General features: G+C 55.7%; 1 protein-coding gene across 2 annotated transcripts in view; it reads left to right on the top strand.

Annotated features, from left to right (window-relative positions):
* Positions 1-15,776, top strand: part of SEMA5B (semaphorin 5B) — a 42,330-nt gene extending 26,554 nt beyond the window's left edge. The window contains exons 6-21 of one of the 2 annotated variants that reach the window (XM_041002819.1): positions 730-943; positions 1,483-1,768; positions 4,337-4,472; positions 5,409-5,616; positions 5,716-5,923; positions 10,495-10,612; positions 10,757-10,938; positions 11,975-12,118; positions 12,270-12,417; positions 12,527-12,752; positions 12,869-13,087; positions 13,607-13,777; positions 13,890-14,039; positions 14,428-14,472; positions 14,892-15,097; positions 15,255-15,776. In XM_041002819.1, the coding sequence (XP_040858753.1) occupies positions 730-943; positions 1,483-1,768; positions 4,337-4,472; positions 5,409-5,616; positions 5,716-5,923; positions 10,495-10,612; positions 10,757-10,938; positions 11,975-12,118; positions 12,270-12,417; positions 12,527-12,752; positions 12,869-13,087; positions 13,607-13,777; positions 13,890-14,039; positions 14,428-14,472; positions 14,892-15,097; positions 15,255-15,413 (2,820 nt within the window). In that variant the 3' untranslated portion in view covers positions 15,414-15,776. The remainder of the gene's footprint in view (positions 1-729; positions 944-1,482; positions 1,769-4,336; positions 4,473-5,408; positions 5,617-5,715; positions 5,924-10,494; positions 10,613-10,756; positions 10,939-11,974; positions 12,119-12,269; positions 12,418-12,526; positions 12,753-12,868; positions 13,088-13,606; positions 13,778-13,889; positions 14,040-14,427; positions 14,473-14,891; positions 15,098-15,254) is intronic. The other variant, XM_041002820.1, reaches the window with a different exon arrangement.
* The last annotated feature ends 514 nt before the right edge of the window (positions 15,777-16,290 follow it).

Genomic DNA, 16,290 nt, shown 5'->3' with positions numbered 1-16,290 from the left:
AAGGGGCTTCTGTCACCCAGCCCCATACTTTGGCATTGCCAAATCTGGCAAAAATCCTATTGTCAGAAGCAAATGGAGAAAAGGAGCCCCGGATGGGTGTTGTGTGGCAGGTTAATCCACCTGCATTTATTTTGTTCCTGCTGCTCCACTTTCGAGGCAGCTTCCTGCTAAGGCACCTGGGAAGCAGTGGAGAATGGCCCAAGTGCTTGAGTCCCACTTAGGAGACCTGGATGGAGTTCATGACTCCTGGTTTCGGGCTGGTCCAACCCCAGCCATTGCAAGCATTTGCGGAGTGGCCCAGTTAATCGAAGCTCTCTGTGTCTCTCTCTGTTGTTCTGCCTTTCATATAAATAAATAAACCTTTAAAAAAAAAGATGGGTAGTCAGGTGTGAATTTTTGGAGCAAGAACAAATGATATTTTAGCATATGTATATCATACACAGCATCTGAGACAAATTTCTGCTAAAATGTTATTCATTAGTCATCACCAATTCACATTGAATTAGAGTGCCTGGATTTACTGGGCTACTGATCTATCTTCCTTGGGACGGTTCTGACTATGGGTCAGTCTAGTAGACCCACAACTTCCATGAAGGCTGCTCCAACCAAGGGACTATGGGAGGGCAGTGAGGAGAAAAGAAAAGCTCAGAGAGACCAGGGGCCCAGGAGGAGAAAACAGGCAGCTCCAGAGTCTCAGGGAGGTGTCCCCCTTGTCCCCACTGTCCTCAGGTGGGCAACCTCAGCCGGACTCTAGAGAAGATCAACGGGGTGGCCCGCTGCCCCTACGACCCACGTCACAACTCCACGGCCGTCATCTCCTCCCAGGGGGAGCTGTATGCAGCCACAGTCATCGACTTCTCGGGTCGGGACCCTGCCATCTACCGCAGCCTGGGCAGCGGGCCACCACTCCGCACCGCTCAGTACAACTCCAAGTGGCTCAATGGTAAGGAAGCCCTGGCTGTAGCCTGAGTGAGGGGCAAAATTCCCCCTGCTTCTGCCCCTGCCAGTCTACTCTCCCCCCACCCCTTCTCCTTCCTGCCTGATTTCTGAAAGGGTCACCCTTGTTCCCTGAGACAGGACGGAACTCCGGATGGATGAGAGTGAAACATCTGGGAGAAAATAGAGGGTAGTGGGAGTGGGGTATGAGTCTCCCATCCCTTTGGATGGAATCCTCACTTCTCTACGGACTAGCCATGTGCTGGAGAAGGTGTCTGATGTTTCACCTGCAACATGGGCACGGGTTGCTATGAGGACCTAGTGGGTTGATCCAGATGAAACACGTATGCTCAGTAGCACATGTGTAGCAGATGCTGTAGCTGTCCTGAATGCTGCAAGTGGAAAAGGGTTCACTCCAGCTCCCCAGGTCATTGCGCTGGGAAAACCAAAGTCCCTGTGCTCTGACTCCGCCTTCTTCTTTCCTGCTGACCTGACCCACCCCTTGTGCCTCTTCTGTCCCACCCTGAAACCTACCCACGCCCCAAGAGCCAAACTTCGTGGCAGCTTATGACATCGGGCTGTTTGCCTACTTCTTCCTGCGGGAGAACGCAGTGGAGCACGACTGTGGGCGCACGGTATACTCCCGCGTGGCCCGCGTGTGTAAGAACGACGTGGGTGGCCGGTTCCTGCTGGAGGACACGTGGACCACCTTCATGAAGGCGCGGCTCAACTGCTCCCGCCCGGGCGAGGTGCCCTTCTACTATAACGAGCTGCAGAGTGCCTTCCACCTGCCTGAGCAGGACCTCATCTATGGAGTCTTCACCACCAATGTGTGAGTCCCTGCCCCGCCTCCTCCACCATGGCGTCAGCACTGAGTGCTCTGGCCCAGTCCCATCCCAGCCCCGTCCCAGCCCCGTCCCAGCCCTTGTGGCTTTATCCATAGAATGGGATGAGGATGCAGACTGGCTGAGGATGCTGCCTCCTACACTGGGGGGGGGGAAGCTCGGTTGGGTTGTAGGGATGGCAAGTCCCTGGCCAGGTGTGTGCAGAAAAGTGAGAGCATCTACAACTCCAGCTTGCTGGTGGTAGTGAGCATGGGGGTCTGCCTTGAACCAGGGAATGTGGCAGCTCTTGTGGAAACTGTGCAGGGATTCTTGGCAGTCCCTTCCAATTGTGCAACTCCTCGATTTTGCTAAAGCTAACCCTCCCAGTGTTCAGGCAGTCCAGTTGTCACCCTCTGTACTGCAGGGTAAAGCACAGGTGCACATTATAGCCCATTTTACTTCCTTAGTGTGAGGAAGAGCACTTCCCCACAGCCCCCCATGGAAATCAGGGCACCCTCCTTTCACCGTCTCCTTCTGGGAAGCAGGTAACCCACACCAGGGACTGTAATATAGATGAGAACAGGAGCATTTGCTTCCAGGGTGCTGCTCAGAGTTCTTTGTGAGCATCCCAGAAAGCTAGGAGCCATAGAGTGGTGCCTGATGACCTGGACCCCCAGGGAGCAGGCACCGAGTGAGGGCTAGGTCAGTTACAGGAAGGACAGTGTTGGGAGCATCGGCAGAGGTGAGAGTAAGGCAGGAGCAGAGAGGCATGCTGAGCCCCAAGGACAGGCATGCAGCAAGCGTAGCCCACACTGGGTCAGGAGTGGCGGAGAGCTGGCTGGCAGGACTCGGTGTGCCCAGTACTCAAGATGGGCAGTGGCAAGAAGGGGACAGGAGTAGTAGAGGGGAATCAAGAAAACGTGGCAATGCCAGTGTGGATTGAAACTGACACACCGGCTGCCTGCTAGGTGAGTTCTGGTGGGGGTGGGGCATCAGTGAGCAAAAGCAGATGTGGCTCTGGTAAGACAAGAAGAGCAGGACAAAGAGGAAATGGAACATGGACTCACAGCCAAAATGGGCTCATATGCAAAACTGAGAGGGTCTCATGCCCAGTGAATGCACCACTGAGAGCCACTTGTGAACACACAGCAGAGACAGCACCTGCTCAAGTGACCCAAGGGCATATTGATCAGAAAGTAGCTGCGCAATGGGCTGGCTGCTGGGTGTGGCTTGGGAGAGTATGGACTGAGGTTGGATGCTTCCAGTGGTTGGGAAGAGCCTGAGTGAGGCAGGGCTGGGCTGGGCTGACCCAGCTGAATGGGAACCCTAGGAATTTGAATGGGGGCACTGCTTTTACGCAGGTGGGAGGCCAAGATGGTTTTTGTCCATGCTGTGCTCCATCAGCCCCCATGCTTAAGGAGCCTGCATTCTAGAGAGGGAGATGGATATTAAACTGCCCATTTTAATAGTGATAAATGCCGCAAAGGGAAGGGCAGTGGGTGGGAACATTTATGGCGATATGGAGGGGTAGTGATCAGGGACGATTTTCTGTAGGAAGTGACATCTACAAAATGAGGAGGGATTAACTCGGGGCAGAAAAAGGCTACTACAAGGAGACAACAGCTCTTTGGGAGGGAAGAAGTGTTTTAGGACCTGATGGGGGAGTGGTGTGACCAGAGCTCTGAGGGTGAGGAGGGTGAGGAGAGAGGAGGCTGAAGTGGTGAGGCTAGAGGCATCAGGTCTCAAAGAGCCTTGTAGACTGCTTTCTGGGCTTTGATCTTCATCTGGGAGCAAGGAGAAGTTGTTCAAGGGTTTGAAGCAGGCTGGATATGCCTTGGGCCATGCTCACTCTGGCTACTGCGTGGAGAAGGGACAAGAGACCACGGGGGTGATAATGTCCCTTCCAGAGGGAGTGGAGGAGACAGGTGTGCGACAGGGCAGGTGCTGAGAGCAGGCAGAAGTGGAGAGAAGTGGGCACACTTGGGAGGGGGATGGTATGTCGCAGCCAGAACTGGGTGTTGTGTTGTCTCTGTGAGGCTGGGGTTGCCAGGGGGCTGGACGGTCTTAGAGGTTCCCTGGCTTAGGCCAGAGCTGTGGTTTGGCAACCAGTCTTTCAGTAAATTAAACCTAAGAATGGAATAGAAGGAAAATATCCGATTGTAGCACATTGGTAAATATCAGTTCCTCAAACTTCAGTACAGGTGCATGGTGCTGAGCTGTGATGTGAACGGGATTTTTTTCCCCCTGGGGCAGGGCAGGAGGAGCTGGTGTGCATGAATTGTGATGCTTAGAAACCACCGGGTGCTTTTCTACCCCCGCCTCCCATACTAGCTGAGAGAGGGGGGTGAGAAGGGGCCTGGAATATCACCCCTTGTTCTTGTGTCAGTGGGTTTCTCAGGGCAGGGGTGGGGGGGTAAGAGATTTGCAGACTGTGAGGCCCACCTCTCCTCTATGATGCACCAGGCCTCAGGGTGAGCCCAGGGGCTTAATAAGCCTTGCAGATTGGACGTGACCACTGGGGAATTTCAGAGGCTAAGGTTGGGAGTAGGGGGTCCCCACCATCTCTTGCCTTTCAGAAACAGCATTGCCGCCTCTGCTGTCTGCGCCTTCAACCTCAGTGCCATCTCCCAGGCTTTCAACGGCCCCTTTCGCTACCAGGAGAACCCTAGGGCTGCATGGCTCCCCATCGCCAACCCCCTGCCCAATTTCCAGGTATCACCTCTCCCTTCATGGTCTTGGCTTCTCCCCAGTTGAGCCCACTACAAGGCAGTTCCCAGCTGCTGCTTAGCACAGACTTGTCCCTAAGGGCCCTCCCCCATCTCTGGGGTCTGCCATGGTTCCCTCATAGCATGGTAACAACCTGTAGGGCCCTGAGCAAGAAGGCAAGAGTGGGCAGGAGGCAGAGCAGGGGCACATAACTTGGAGTCATTGCAAACCTCCTGGGAGACAGGGACGTGGGACCTCCATATCCATATGGGACAAAGAGCCAAGGCAGTGCTGAACAGCCTCATGCATTGTGTCCAGCAGGTGTCCAGTGTGTCCAGCAGGTGAGCATTGCCCCTGCTTGGATAGAGGAGACTGCTGGTGGATGACTTTCCATCCAGATCCCCCAGCAGGCACTGGGACAGAGCTGGGCAAGAACTCAGGCTGTGTGGACCTAAACAGCCACGCTTGTGTCTATACCACTTGGGACAAAGTCCTCAGCCCCGTTACACCAAGGAATATAGATAATACTCCATAGATGTGTGCAAAGGCTGATTGCCCAGAATACAGGAGAAGTGGCTGCCCTGCTCCCCCCTCTCCACCTTCAGTGGAGTCATTGGGAGAGCTCTGAGCTGATAAAGACCAGGGAAGGGGAAGGCAGGCCTTGACCACACATACAGAGGGAGAATTAAACCACAGCATGGCATTATGGACATAGATGAACGTATTCATGGGATTGGTTACAGATTATCAGTCCCCTCTGCTCTCCCAACCCCTGAAAGGCCCCTCTGCCCTCATCCCCATTTCCTCTGGTTACCCCAGGAAGGGTGCAGGGGTTATCTCGCAGGTAGATATGCCTACAGGTCAGGGATTAGAGGATGTTAGCCTGCGGCCACGGACCCTAACACCAAGCCTGGGTGCACTTGATTCGGCTCCCCACGGCAGTGCGGCACCCTGCCCGAGACTGGCCCCAACGAGAACCTGACGGAGCGCAGCCTGCAGGACGCACAGCGCCTGTTCCTGATGAGCGAGGCAGTGCAGCCGGTTACGCCAGAGCCCTGCGTCACCCAGGACAGCGTGCGCTTCTCACACCTCGTGGTGGACTTGGTGCAGGCCAAGGATACGCTCTACCACGTGCTCTACATTGGCACCGGTAAGCCGGCCTGCCCCCCACCCCCTGACCTGGGCTGCTGTGAAGAGGGGCCTTCAAGATCACCTGCATCTGCCCCTCACCGCATCCTTTTCCCTCCAGAGTCGGGCACCATCCTGAAGGCGCTGTCCACAGCGAGCCGCAGCCTCCGTGGCTGCTACCTGGAGGAGCTCCATGTGCTGCCACCGGGGCGCCGGGAGCCCCTGCGCAGCCTGCGCATCCTGCACAGCGCGCGCGCGCTCTTCGTGGGGCTGAGCGAGGGCGTGCTGCGCGTGCCGTTGGAAAGGTGCTCCGCCTACCGCAGCCAGGGGTAAGGCAGCCACACCCCGGGCAATTGTGGGGCTGGGATTCGGGACTGGTCCCAAGGTCTCTGAACCTTGGCTTGTGCCTCCTATAAGCTGGCCCACAGGATCCCACGGGGGAGGGGAGGGACTCAATGGGGGCAGGCTGCATACACAAGCTTCTCTGTGTGGAGAAAGTGTGCGCTTAGCCAGTTGTGAGTGCTGCAGCACCAAGCGCCTGAAGCTCCAAGAGCACTTTATCTGCAATTCTTGCCCGGAGTTGCGAGTTCAAGGGGAGCTAGTGCTTGGAGTCCTCTACCAGCATTTGCTGCTCCAGCTTCGTCCCTGTTAAGCAGCAGAGAAGGCTGGAGTGCAGGCAAAACACCATTTGGGGAAGCTGTGCTGTGGCGTTACACATTTTCCCACAGTGGGACACCGGGGTGAAAGGGGAAAGCCAAGGTCAGGCCAAAGCCTGCTGGCCAGGCTGCATCTGCTGCCACCCAGCCTGCATCTCTTCCTCGTTTGCTGGCATAGTCACAGCCATGCGAGCTTTCATGACCTTTGCACAGAGCCTTCCCCGCTGTGCCATCTGTCAAGAGCTGGGGGACAAATGGCACTCCTGCTGCCAAGAGCTGTTGCTCAGCCACTGAGGGGAGGGCTGGCAGCCGGGTAGAGGGGACCAGGCAAGCTCCTCATTAGCTCCAACATGCAACTCCATCAGCAAAACAGCACCGTTTTACAGTGCCCAGCAATTTCAGGCCACTTTTCAGGGTGTGAGAGGAGCTTGGTAAGATGAACAGGCCTGGAATGTCCCTTGAAGTTTCCAGATGTCTGCTGGGGGATTGGAGGCTGGCTGATATCTGACACTGGGTGTGACAGGTGGAGTTGGATCCACTTGGCCTATCTTAGCTGTCCTCAACCGAGCAGGTGGCTTTGTGAGCACCTGCTCTGTCTTCCAGGAGATGGGGGTGGGGAACTTGTGTGCAGCAAATGGTGTGAGCTTTTGTCAGCAGAGGCCTCACAGTGCTCATGAAGCACCAGGTTCCGTGAGTCAGCAGTGGCAGCCAGGGTCTTCATTCCTGTTTTATCTTCCCGAGCACATTCCAGAGCTTTCCAGCCTCCTGAGCTGTCTGGAATCTCATCATTCATGACACAGATCAGGGGGCAGTGCTGGGCAGTGAATCACCAGCTAACGGTTGACAGCATTGCCCCCACTTCTTATGTTTTTGAACTCTGTTATTATTCAAATTTCCACAAATGTCTTGTTCTCTAAGAGGCTTTTAATCTCTTGAAGGCAAAACCTGATGTCTCAGGGATTTTTTTATGCCACCCCAGGGAGCCCTGCTCAGCACAGGATACCTCTGCAGACAGCGGCTTAACTGGCTACACAGCGGCTTAACTGGCTATGCCATGATGCCACTCCTATTTATTTTGTAAGTCAGAGTTTCAGAGAGAGAGAAAGAGATTCCATCCACTGGTTCACTCCCCAGTGATCCCACTGGCTAGGGCTGGGTCAGGCTGAAGTGAGACAGGAGCATTTTGATGCCTGTCATGGAGACCCTGCCAAGAAACTGTACATAGAACTTTTTAAAAAAAGTATTAAGTTACCTCCAGGTTAATAGAATGAGCGAGCAAGTATATGCATCCACCAACCCTAAGGCTCCAGGGTTCAGCAAGCTAGCTGTCCATGTACGAATATTAGCATTTGCACTGGGGAGGGGTACCAAAACTGGTAGGAGGGTGAGGGTGGGTAAACATGCCACCCACTCTGCTCAGGTTCAAAGGGCTTGTCTCCAACCAGCGTCTTTCCTTTTTTGTTATTGTCTTTAAAGATTTATTTAATTGAAAGACATAATGTCAGAGAGGAAAGAGAGACTTTCCAACCTCTGGTTCATTCCCCAAATAGGCACACAATAGCCAGAACTGAAGCCAGGAGCCAGGAAGTCCATCTGGATCCTCCCATGTGGGTGACAGGAGCCAGCACTTGGGGCATTTTCTGCTGTTTTCCTGGGCCATTATCTGAGAGCTGGATCTGAAGTACAGCAGCTGAAGCAGGAACCAGCATTCTGATATAAGACCCTGTGTCATAGGTGATGGCTTAACCCTCTGTGGCAGAACTCCCCCTCCTCCCACCCCCGCAGCCATATCGTTTCACTTAAGTGCACCGGAGTCCCACAGGCACCACCAGGACCCTGGCCTGGCTAGGAACCAGGGTTCATCAAAAAGGAGCCGAGGAAATGGACTGCTGTAGGCAGGAACCGCCCATCTGCTCCTTCTCACTTGCCTTTCGCCCTGGCCATGGGAGCTCTTCTCCTCCCCTGCCTGTCCCATAAGCGCCTAAGTTCAGACAGCCTTTTTCTCTGAGCTCCCTTTGCAGCTGAAGACCACAGGTTGCCTGGGAACCTGTGCAGCCTTAAGCAACATTCCCAAACTCCACTTCCCCCCACCCCCTGCCGCCCTTTCTACCTTGGACAGCTCCTATCCTGAGACTTGTACATTTGTCTCTGTCCCAGCCTATGGAATGAACCCCATTCCCTTTTGTAATGCATATTTGCGACAGAGCAGTTAAAAAAAATAAAAAGACATGGTGATATGTTATTGGTCTGATGGCTGCTTAAGAATTCTAAACTGTCATCCATTTGTATAGTCAGAGATACGTTTTCTCTTCTGTTTGCAGCTTTCATTTACTTAAGAGTGTGGTTTCTGTGTAAGCTTTAATGTGACTTTTAGCCATGAGTGGTGGAGCTGGAGTCTCAGGGCTTGGGGAGGGTCCCCTTCAGCTTTCATTTGAAGACAGGTCAGGCACTGGCTTTGGGGAGATCTCCAAGGGCCCCTCTGCCCAAATACTCTGGTGATACACACTTGTTTTTGGTGGGAATAAGCTTATGTGTTACTACTATTAGTGACTAACCATGGCAAACTATTTTCTTGCTTATAAAGTGTCCCATCAGCTGCTTCTACACCCTGGGTTGGCTTCCTTGCTGAGGGCAGGGAGAAATAAACTCAGGAGTGTGTTTTCCTGTGTTCCAATTGGTTGGATTTGTTAGTGGTTATCTTTTTTTTAAAGATTTATTTTTATTATTTTTTATTGGAAAGGCGGATATACAGAGAGGAGAGACAGAGAGGAAGATCTTCCATCCGATGATTCACTCCCCAAGTGAGCCGCAACGGGCCGATACTATGCCGATCCGAAGCCAGGAGCCTCTTCCGGGTCTCCCACGCGGGTGCAGGGTCCCAAAGCTTTGGGCCGTCCTCAACTGCTTTCCCAGGCCACAGGCAGGGAGCTGGAAGGGAAGCGGGGCCGCCGGGATTAGAACCGGCGCCCATATGGGATCCCGGGCGTGCAAGGCGAGGACTTAACCACTTGCGCCACCGCGCCGGGCCCGTTAGTGGTTATCTTTACCCAGTGTTGGCAAGGAGTTGAGGCTGGAAGCCACAGGGTATGGCACTGTTTTGCCCAAATATGTGGTCTCAGGATGTCCAGTGTGGTGGGTTCTGTCCATGAAAGTACCTCATCTCAGACCATGATCCCAGGTGAGACCATGGACAGTTCACAAATGGTCTGAGGTGAACAAAGTAGAAATAGATTTGCCAGCAGCATCTGACTGTTCTGGATCCCCAGGTGTCACCTCACCTATGCAAGGTCACAGGTCGGCCAGAGCAGGGGGCAGAGTTCTCTTCTCCCACTTCCTCCACCCTTTAGAACACTTTTCTTGTGAAGTCTCTCCTTGGTCCTTGCAGCCTGCTATGCCACTGTAGAGCTCTGTGAAAAATAGAGAATTCATTGGACAGGTGATGCTCCTTAAAGCTTCCAGAGGAAAGAAAAGGTCTCAGTTGGAGAAATCAGCAGTTGCACCCTCTCGTCTCTCTTGTGTGGCATCTTAACCCTGGGCATCCTTGCTCTTGAGCCACTAGGAAAATCTCTGAAAAGGCACATGATGATTATGTGACTCCTCCCCTAGTCACCCCCTCCTTCCTGGCAGTCTGACACCCTCTTTTCTGTTTTCTCACCTCCAACTTCTGAGTCCCTGCTCATGTGCTATTACCAGACCTTTTTCAGCAGATTTGGTCAGAAGTGAATAGAAATGGTGTTAGCAGGTGGGAGGGATTCAAGTCTGCCCTGGCAGTGGCAGTGAGCTCTGTGCGTGTGTGGGGAGCCCTTCTCTAGCTCCCTTCAGTTAGCCTTCCAGTTAGCCATAGACAGCAGATCATGATGCCACAGTTGCCATAGCCTCTTTCTGCTCCTTGAAGTCCTAGTAGACGACATTGAGGTTTTTGTTGTTGTTCAACATGCAATCCATACTATACATAAATCAGAAGGAGAAAAGAGAGGACCCCCGCCTCCCAAACATGAGCAGAGGAAGCACTGGGGCATACCTGCATGTGTACCTTTTTACTAGGTGACACAGAGAGACTAGCCCGGAGGCAGGGTTACCCAGGACACCTGACACAGAGTAGGAGTTCAGTGTCCTTGGTTGTTATCATAGAGGGTCTACCAGATGGACAGAGCTATCCAGGGGGTAGTGTTCAGGTGCATGCTTAAGATGTAGATGAGACTGGGGAAACAGCAGGCATGAGTCTGAGTGCTTCTGTCCGGCAGGGCATGCCTGGGAGCACGAGACCCATACTGCGGCTGGGACGGCAAGCAGCAACGCTGCAGCACGCTAGAGGACAGTGCCAACATGAGCCTGTGGACCCAGAACATCACAGCGTGCCCAGTGAGAACTCCTTCACACCCTCATCTCCAAGCCTTATGCCCCTCCCATCTCTGCCTCAGGCTGGGACTTCCCATCTGTATCCCCAAATTCCCCTAGGGGTTCACACCCTCCCTGCTCCTTCCCACTCCCTATGTGTATCTACAGGTGCGGAATATGACACGGGACGGAGGCTTTGGCCCGTGGTCACCATGGCAACCATGCGAGCACTTAGATGGGGACAGCTCAGGCTCGTGCTTGTGTCGGGCCCGATCCTGTGACTCCCCACAGCCTCGTTGTGGGGGCCTCAGCTGCCTGGGGCCAGCCATCCACGTTGCCAACTGTTCCAGGTATGTGCAGGGACAGCACTTGCACAGTGTCTGCCTCGGACCAGGTGGGGCGACCTGGAGAAAGGAGGCGTCACCACCTCCTTTTTGCAGGTGTTTGCAGCAGGGGATGGGGAGTCACTCCAGGCAGGGCAGCCAGGAACTGCAAACGTGGCTGATGTGCTTGGCTAGAAGCATAAGCCTGGTGGGGGAGGGGTGTCCCCATGCTGGGTGCTCTGGATGCAAAGAAGGCAGGCATAACAGTCACTGCCAGATAAGGGATGGCCTCACTGTCCCAACGTGAAGGACAGCATAGATGCAGTGGTGAGACAGATTCTGTGCCCATCCTGGACTGCCCATCTGGAGATGTGACCTTGGCCAAGCCATCTAATCCATCTGAGTCTCTCTGCGGGCCCTGGGCCCCACTGGAGAAAGGCTAGGAGATGTGAAGAGGATACCACGTGTGGCCAGTTTACACTCTGCCTGGTGCTGGGGCTGCCTTCAGATTGCTACAGTATCAACTCACAAGTAATCCTGGGTGGTCTTAAAATGTCTATCCTATATATGTTTATTGGCTCCACTCTCGCAGCCGCTTCATGCGGCAGGTGCTCAAGGAAAAGGAAGGTGTCTGTAGCTTGTCCAGGGTTAAACTGCTCAGAAAGTAGGAGAGCCTGGATTTGAAAATTGATGTCGAAGTAGACAAGAGGGAGCAGGTTCTGAGGTTGTACGAAGGTGTGTGCAGGGGTGGGGAGGGTGGTGGGAGAGGGGTGGGAGGGAGGCCTGGGTATAAGGATGCAGCTTGCAAAGGCAACTACAGTTTGTCTTTATGGTCCTTAACTGGGAGGGCTGCCCGTGGAAGGAGGCTTTCCTTTAATGTTTGAGGAGGAACACAGTGAATGAAGGCCTGGATGAACTGAGTAGGCCTCAGGGGAGCTGATGTTTTGTGTCACTGCTGCAAGCCCTGACCTGTCCTGACAACCCCGTCAAATCCTTCCCAGACTAGCTGTAAACAGCTGGGACTCAAGCGCCAACCCGGCTCTGTCCCCTTGCTTCCCACCAGGAATGGAGCGTGGACGCCATGGGCATCCTGGGCACAGTGCAGTACGTCCTGTGGCATCGGCTTCCAGGTCCGCCAGCGAAGCTGCAGCAACCCTGCCCCTCGCCATGGGGGCCGCATCTGCGTGGGCAAGAGCCGTGAGGAGCGGTGAGCAGAGCGGGCATCCTGTGGACACACCTGCCTTGAGACCTCTGAGCCCACCAGAGGCTCCAGTCTCCCCTGGGGAAGGTGGCTGCACCTCGCTGTTCTCCCCAGACTCCGCGTGTCCAGGTGACGCCTGCTTCCCGTCCCCTCGCAGGTTCTGTAATGAAAACACACCCTGCCCGGTGCCCATCTTCTGGGCCTCGTGGGGTTCCTGGAGCAAGTGCAGCAGTGACTGCGGTGGTGGCGTGCAGTCCCGGAGGCGGACCTGCGAGAATGGCAACACCTGCCTGGGCTGCGGCGTGGTGAGCTCTCCTGGCTGGGGAAAGGCGCATGCAGGCGCAAGCCAGCCTAAGACCTGGGGACTTGGGGACGCGGTGGCTCTGAGACTCGCCCACTGTCGCCCCCCGGCAGGAGTTCAAGACCTGCAACCCCGACAGCTGCCCCGAGGTGCGGCGCAATACGCCCTGGACACCGTGGCTGCCCGTGAACGTGACGCAGGGTGGGGCGCGGCAGGAGCAGCGCTTCCGCTTCACCTGTCGCGCGCCCCTGGCCGACCCGCACGGCCTGCAGTTCGGCAAGAGGAGGATGGAGACTCGGACCTGCCCCGCTGACGGCTCCGGAGCCTGCGACACCGACGGTATGGTACAACGGATAACGGCGGGGGTGGGGAGTTGGGGTAAGCGAATCGTGCTAGGGAGGGCACCGGGGCCGCGCTGGAGCCCACCTCGCTGAGGCCCCGGGTGCCTTCCCCAGCGCTGGTGGAGGACCTCTTGCGCAGTGGGAATGCCGCCCCGCACGCAGTGAGCGGGGGCTGGGCGTCCTGGGGCCCGTGGTCGTCCTGCTCCCGGGACTGTGAGCTGGGCTTCCGCGTCCGCAAAAGAACCTGCACCAATCCGGAGCCCCGCAATGGGGGCCTGCTGTGTGTGGGAGACGCAGCCGAGTACCAGGACTGCAACCCGCAGGCTTGCCCAGGTAACCCTGCCGGCACCCAGGGAGTCTCTGACCGTGGGAAAACCTTGCGCCCAGGGGACCCTGTGCCCTCCCTCCCCCCGGGGATGGGTGGGAAGGGGCGCCATCTGCCCATGCAAAAGTCCCCAGGACAGTTTTTCCCTCGACTCTGGGCACAGTTGGCCTTTCCTCATGCCTTGTGTCTCTTCTCCCACATCATGGTGGAATGGGTATGTCTGTCTGTCTCTACCAGCACACACACACACACACACACACACACACACGGAATGGATATGTCTGTCTTTCTCTACACACACAGAAATGGGTATGTCCGTGTCTACACACACACACACACACACACACACACACACACACACACACACACACACACACACACTGCGTTTCCCTGTCAGCCCAGTTTCCTACAGGATGAAAGTGGGGTGGCTGAAGGTTGAGGTCAGTCCCTGCCAGTGTGTCCCCAGTGGCCTGACTTGGGATGGCACTGGCTCCTCTTGGACTCTGTGCTCCATCCCCTTGCTTCAGTTCAGGGAGCCTGGTCCTGTTGGACCCCATGGTCCCCGTGCTCAGCCTCCTGTGGCGGGGGCCACTACCAGCGCACGCGGTCCTGCACCAGCCCCGCGCCCTCCCCCGGCGAGGACACCTGCCTTGGGCTGCACACGGAGGAGGCGCTGTGTGCCACCCAGGCCTGCCCAGGTACTGCGAGCTTCCAGCCCTCCCCGTCTGCCCGCTCTCCCCAGGGTAAAGGGGCGGGTAGGGGTGGGGGCCTCAGATCCTCACCGAGGAGGACCCCACCCACTTCCCACAGAAGGCTGGTCACCATGGTCTGAGTGGGGCACATGCACGGAGGAAGGAGCCCAGAGCCGCAGCCGGCACTGTGAGGAGCTGGTCCCAGGGCCAAGTGCCTGTGCTGGGAACAGCAGCCAGAGCCGCCCCTGCTCCTATAGCGAGATTCCTGGTAGGCCAGCACCTGCACATCAGCACCAGCCCCCTTCGGTAGCATGTATCCTGGGTGGGGTGTGGGGGGTGCAGGATGAAACCTCTTGGCAGTGGGGTGGGGGTGGGGATAGGGTGGGAGGAGGTTGTGCAGCCTGGAACCACCAAGAGAAAAACCCATCTCCTCGCCTGGGTGCATGCACTTGGGGTTCTGGCACTTCCCATTCAAGAGGGGTCAGCCAGGAGTAAGTCTAGGGGACAGAGGAGATTAAAGGCCCCCAGGTGACATCCTGTGGCTAGGTATTGGCCCTGGGCTCCTCCGAGCAGTGCATGCAGCTCAGGAAAGTCATGTCTCCCCTCCTCTCCTCTTCCCTCTGCCCCTTACCCCCTCTCCACTTGTCTTCCTGCAGTAATCCTGCCTGCCTCCAGCATGGAGGAGGCCACTGGCTGTGAAGGTAAGAGGAGCCAGTACCACCCCCCAGGCACTGGCATTCTGCCCTTCATTGTGCTGCATAGCCTAGAGTCTTCCCCTCTCCCAGCCCAGACAGCCAGCTCTTGCTGGGAGTTCACAGTTCTGAGGCTTCACAGGCAGGGGATTCTGGGGGATTCTGGGGAATTCTGCCCTTGCCCACAACTAGAAGCCATCAACCCTCTGCCCCAGGGACGAAACCTCTAACTCCAGACCCTCTGACTCAAACCCCAGGGTGTTATGTGGGAGAGGTCCCTGTGGCAGGCTACCCAACCTCTGCTGCTCTCAAAACCCTTTTCCTTGATGTCCCAGAGGTTCCTGTTGCTGTTTCTGTTCCCCAGAGAGGCGGCTAGGAGTCCCTCTATTCCTTTTGTCTCACTGTCCATCATCTCTCCTCCCCACCAGGGTTCAACCTCATCCACCTGGTGGCCACTGGTGTCTCTTGCTTCCTGGGCTCGGGGCTCTTGACCTTGGCGGTGTACCTGTCCTGCCAGCACTGCCAACGCCAGTCCCAAGAATCCACACTCGTCCATCCCGCCACCCCCAACCACCTGCACTACAAGGGTGGGGGCACCCCTAAAAACGAGAAGTATACACCCATGGAGTTCAAGGTGAGGAAGCAGGGGGAACAGGGTGAAGCAATTACTGGCTTTGGTGCTAAGCCAGGTATAACTGGACAGGGCGCTTGGTGTGATCCTTCCTGCTGTCCTTGCCCTGCTTGTCCCCTTTCTCCTCACCCTGCCTCTCTGTCCCTTCCTCCTCACACAGACCTTGAACAAGAATAACTTGATTCCTGATGACAGAGCCAGCTTCTACCCACTGCAACAGACCAATGTGTACACAACTACCTACTACCCGAGCCCACTGAACAAACACAGCTTCCGACCTGAGACCTCACCTGGACAACGGTGCTTCCCCAATAGCTGATACGCTGCCCTGGGACCTTGGGCTCCTTGCCTTTGTAAGGCACAGAGAAGGTGCAGGTGGGACCATGGAGCCAGTTTGCTTTGCTCTGTGTGTACCAGGCCAGGGACTTGCTACCTTGGCTGTGGGGTTCCCACTTGACTACAGAGAGCTCTGGCTGGCAGTGACCATGGGCGAGAGGACTGGCTTCAGGCTGGCACATGGCTGTGGTTCCAGTACAGCCCCACTGTCTCATGGCCTCCCTGCGACCCACGGTCATTTTGACCCTCCCCTGCCGTGTCTGGGCTGCAGACCTACTGGCATGTGAGGAACTGGAGGATGGAGATGGCCACAGGGCAGTCTGTTGGGTTTGGGTTGGAAATGACTCATTGCGGTCATCAGGAACTTGAAAGGCCTGGTTATCTACATTCTGATCAGCCCTGTAAGGAACTAATCAAATGGCCCCAGTAGATCTTGAATCTCTTCCCTACAACTGGGCCGTTGTGGTGCTGCTGCCATGGTGTGACCTAGGGGACCAAAACTGCTCCAGGTTGTCCATCTCTGTCTAGCAATCCATTCTTTCCCTGGTCAGAGGCAGTGAGGACTGGGAACTGGAATGTGGAGCTTTGCTGAGAAGCCCTTTTCATCTGGGCTGGCCTTGCCCCCTCTGGATCCACAAGAAATGGCCAAGAAGAAAGGAAGGCTCAAGGCCAGTAGAGGCAGAAGTGCTGCTTCTGTGTGTGCCTGGAGACTCCCTTCTAGCGGCTGCTCACCAGAGTGGAAGCTAAGACATGCTTGGGAGTCTCTGCTGGCCCCTAACCTATTCAGGAACGTGTGCACATGCGCACACACACGTACATACACATGCAATCACCATCTGTTACAGCAACAGAAAATGGTG

This window comes from Ochotona curzoniae, unplaced genomic scaffold, assembly GCF_017591425.1.
Source record: "Ochotona curzoniae isolate NIBS_2020 unplaced genomic scaffold, NIBS_Ocur_1.0 scaffold_2587, whole genome shotgun sequence".
NCBI lineage: Eukaryota > Metazoa > Chordata > Mammalia > Lagomorpha > Ochotonidae > Ochotona > Ochotona curzoniae.
Note: the sequence above shows the minus strand (reverse complement) of the source record. Positions and strands in the feature narration are given on the sequence as shown.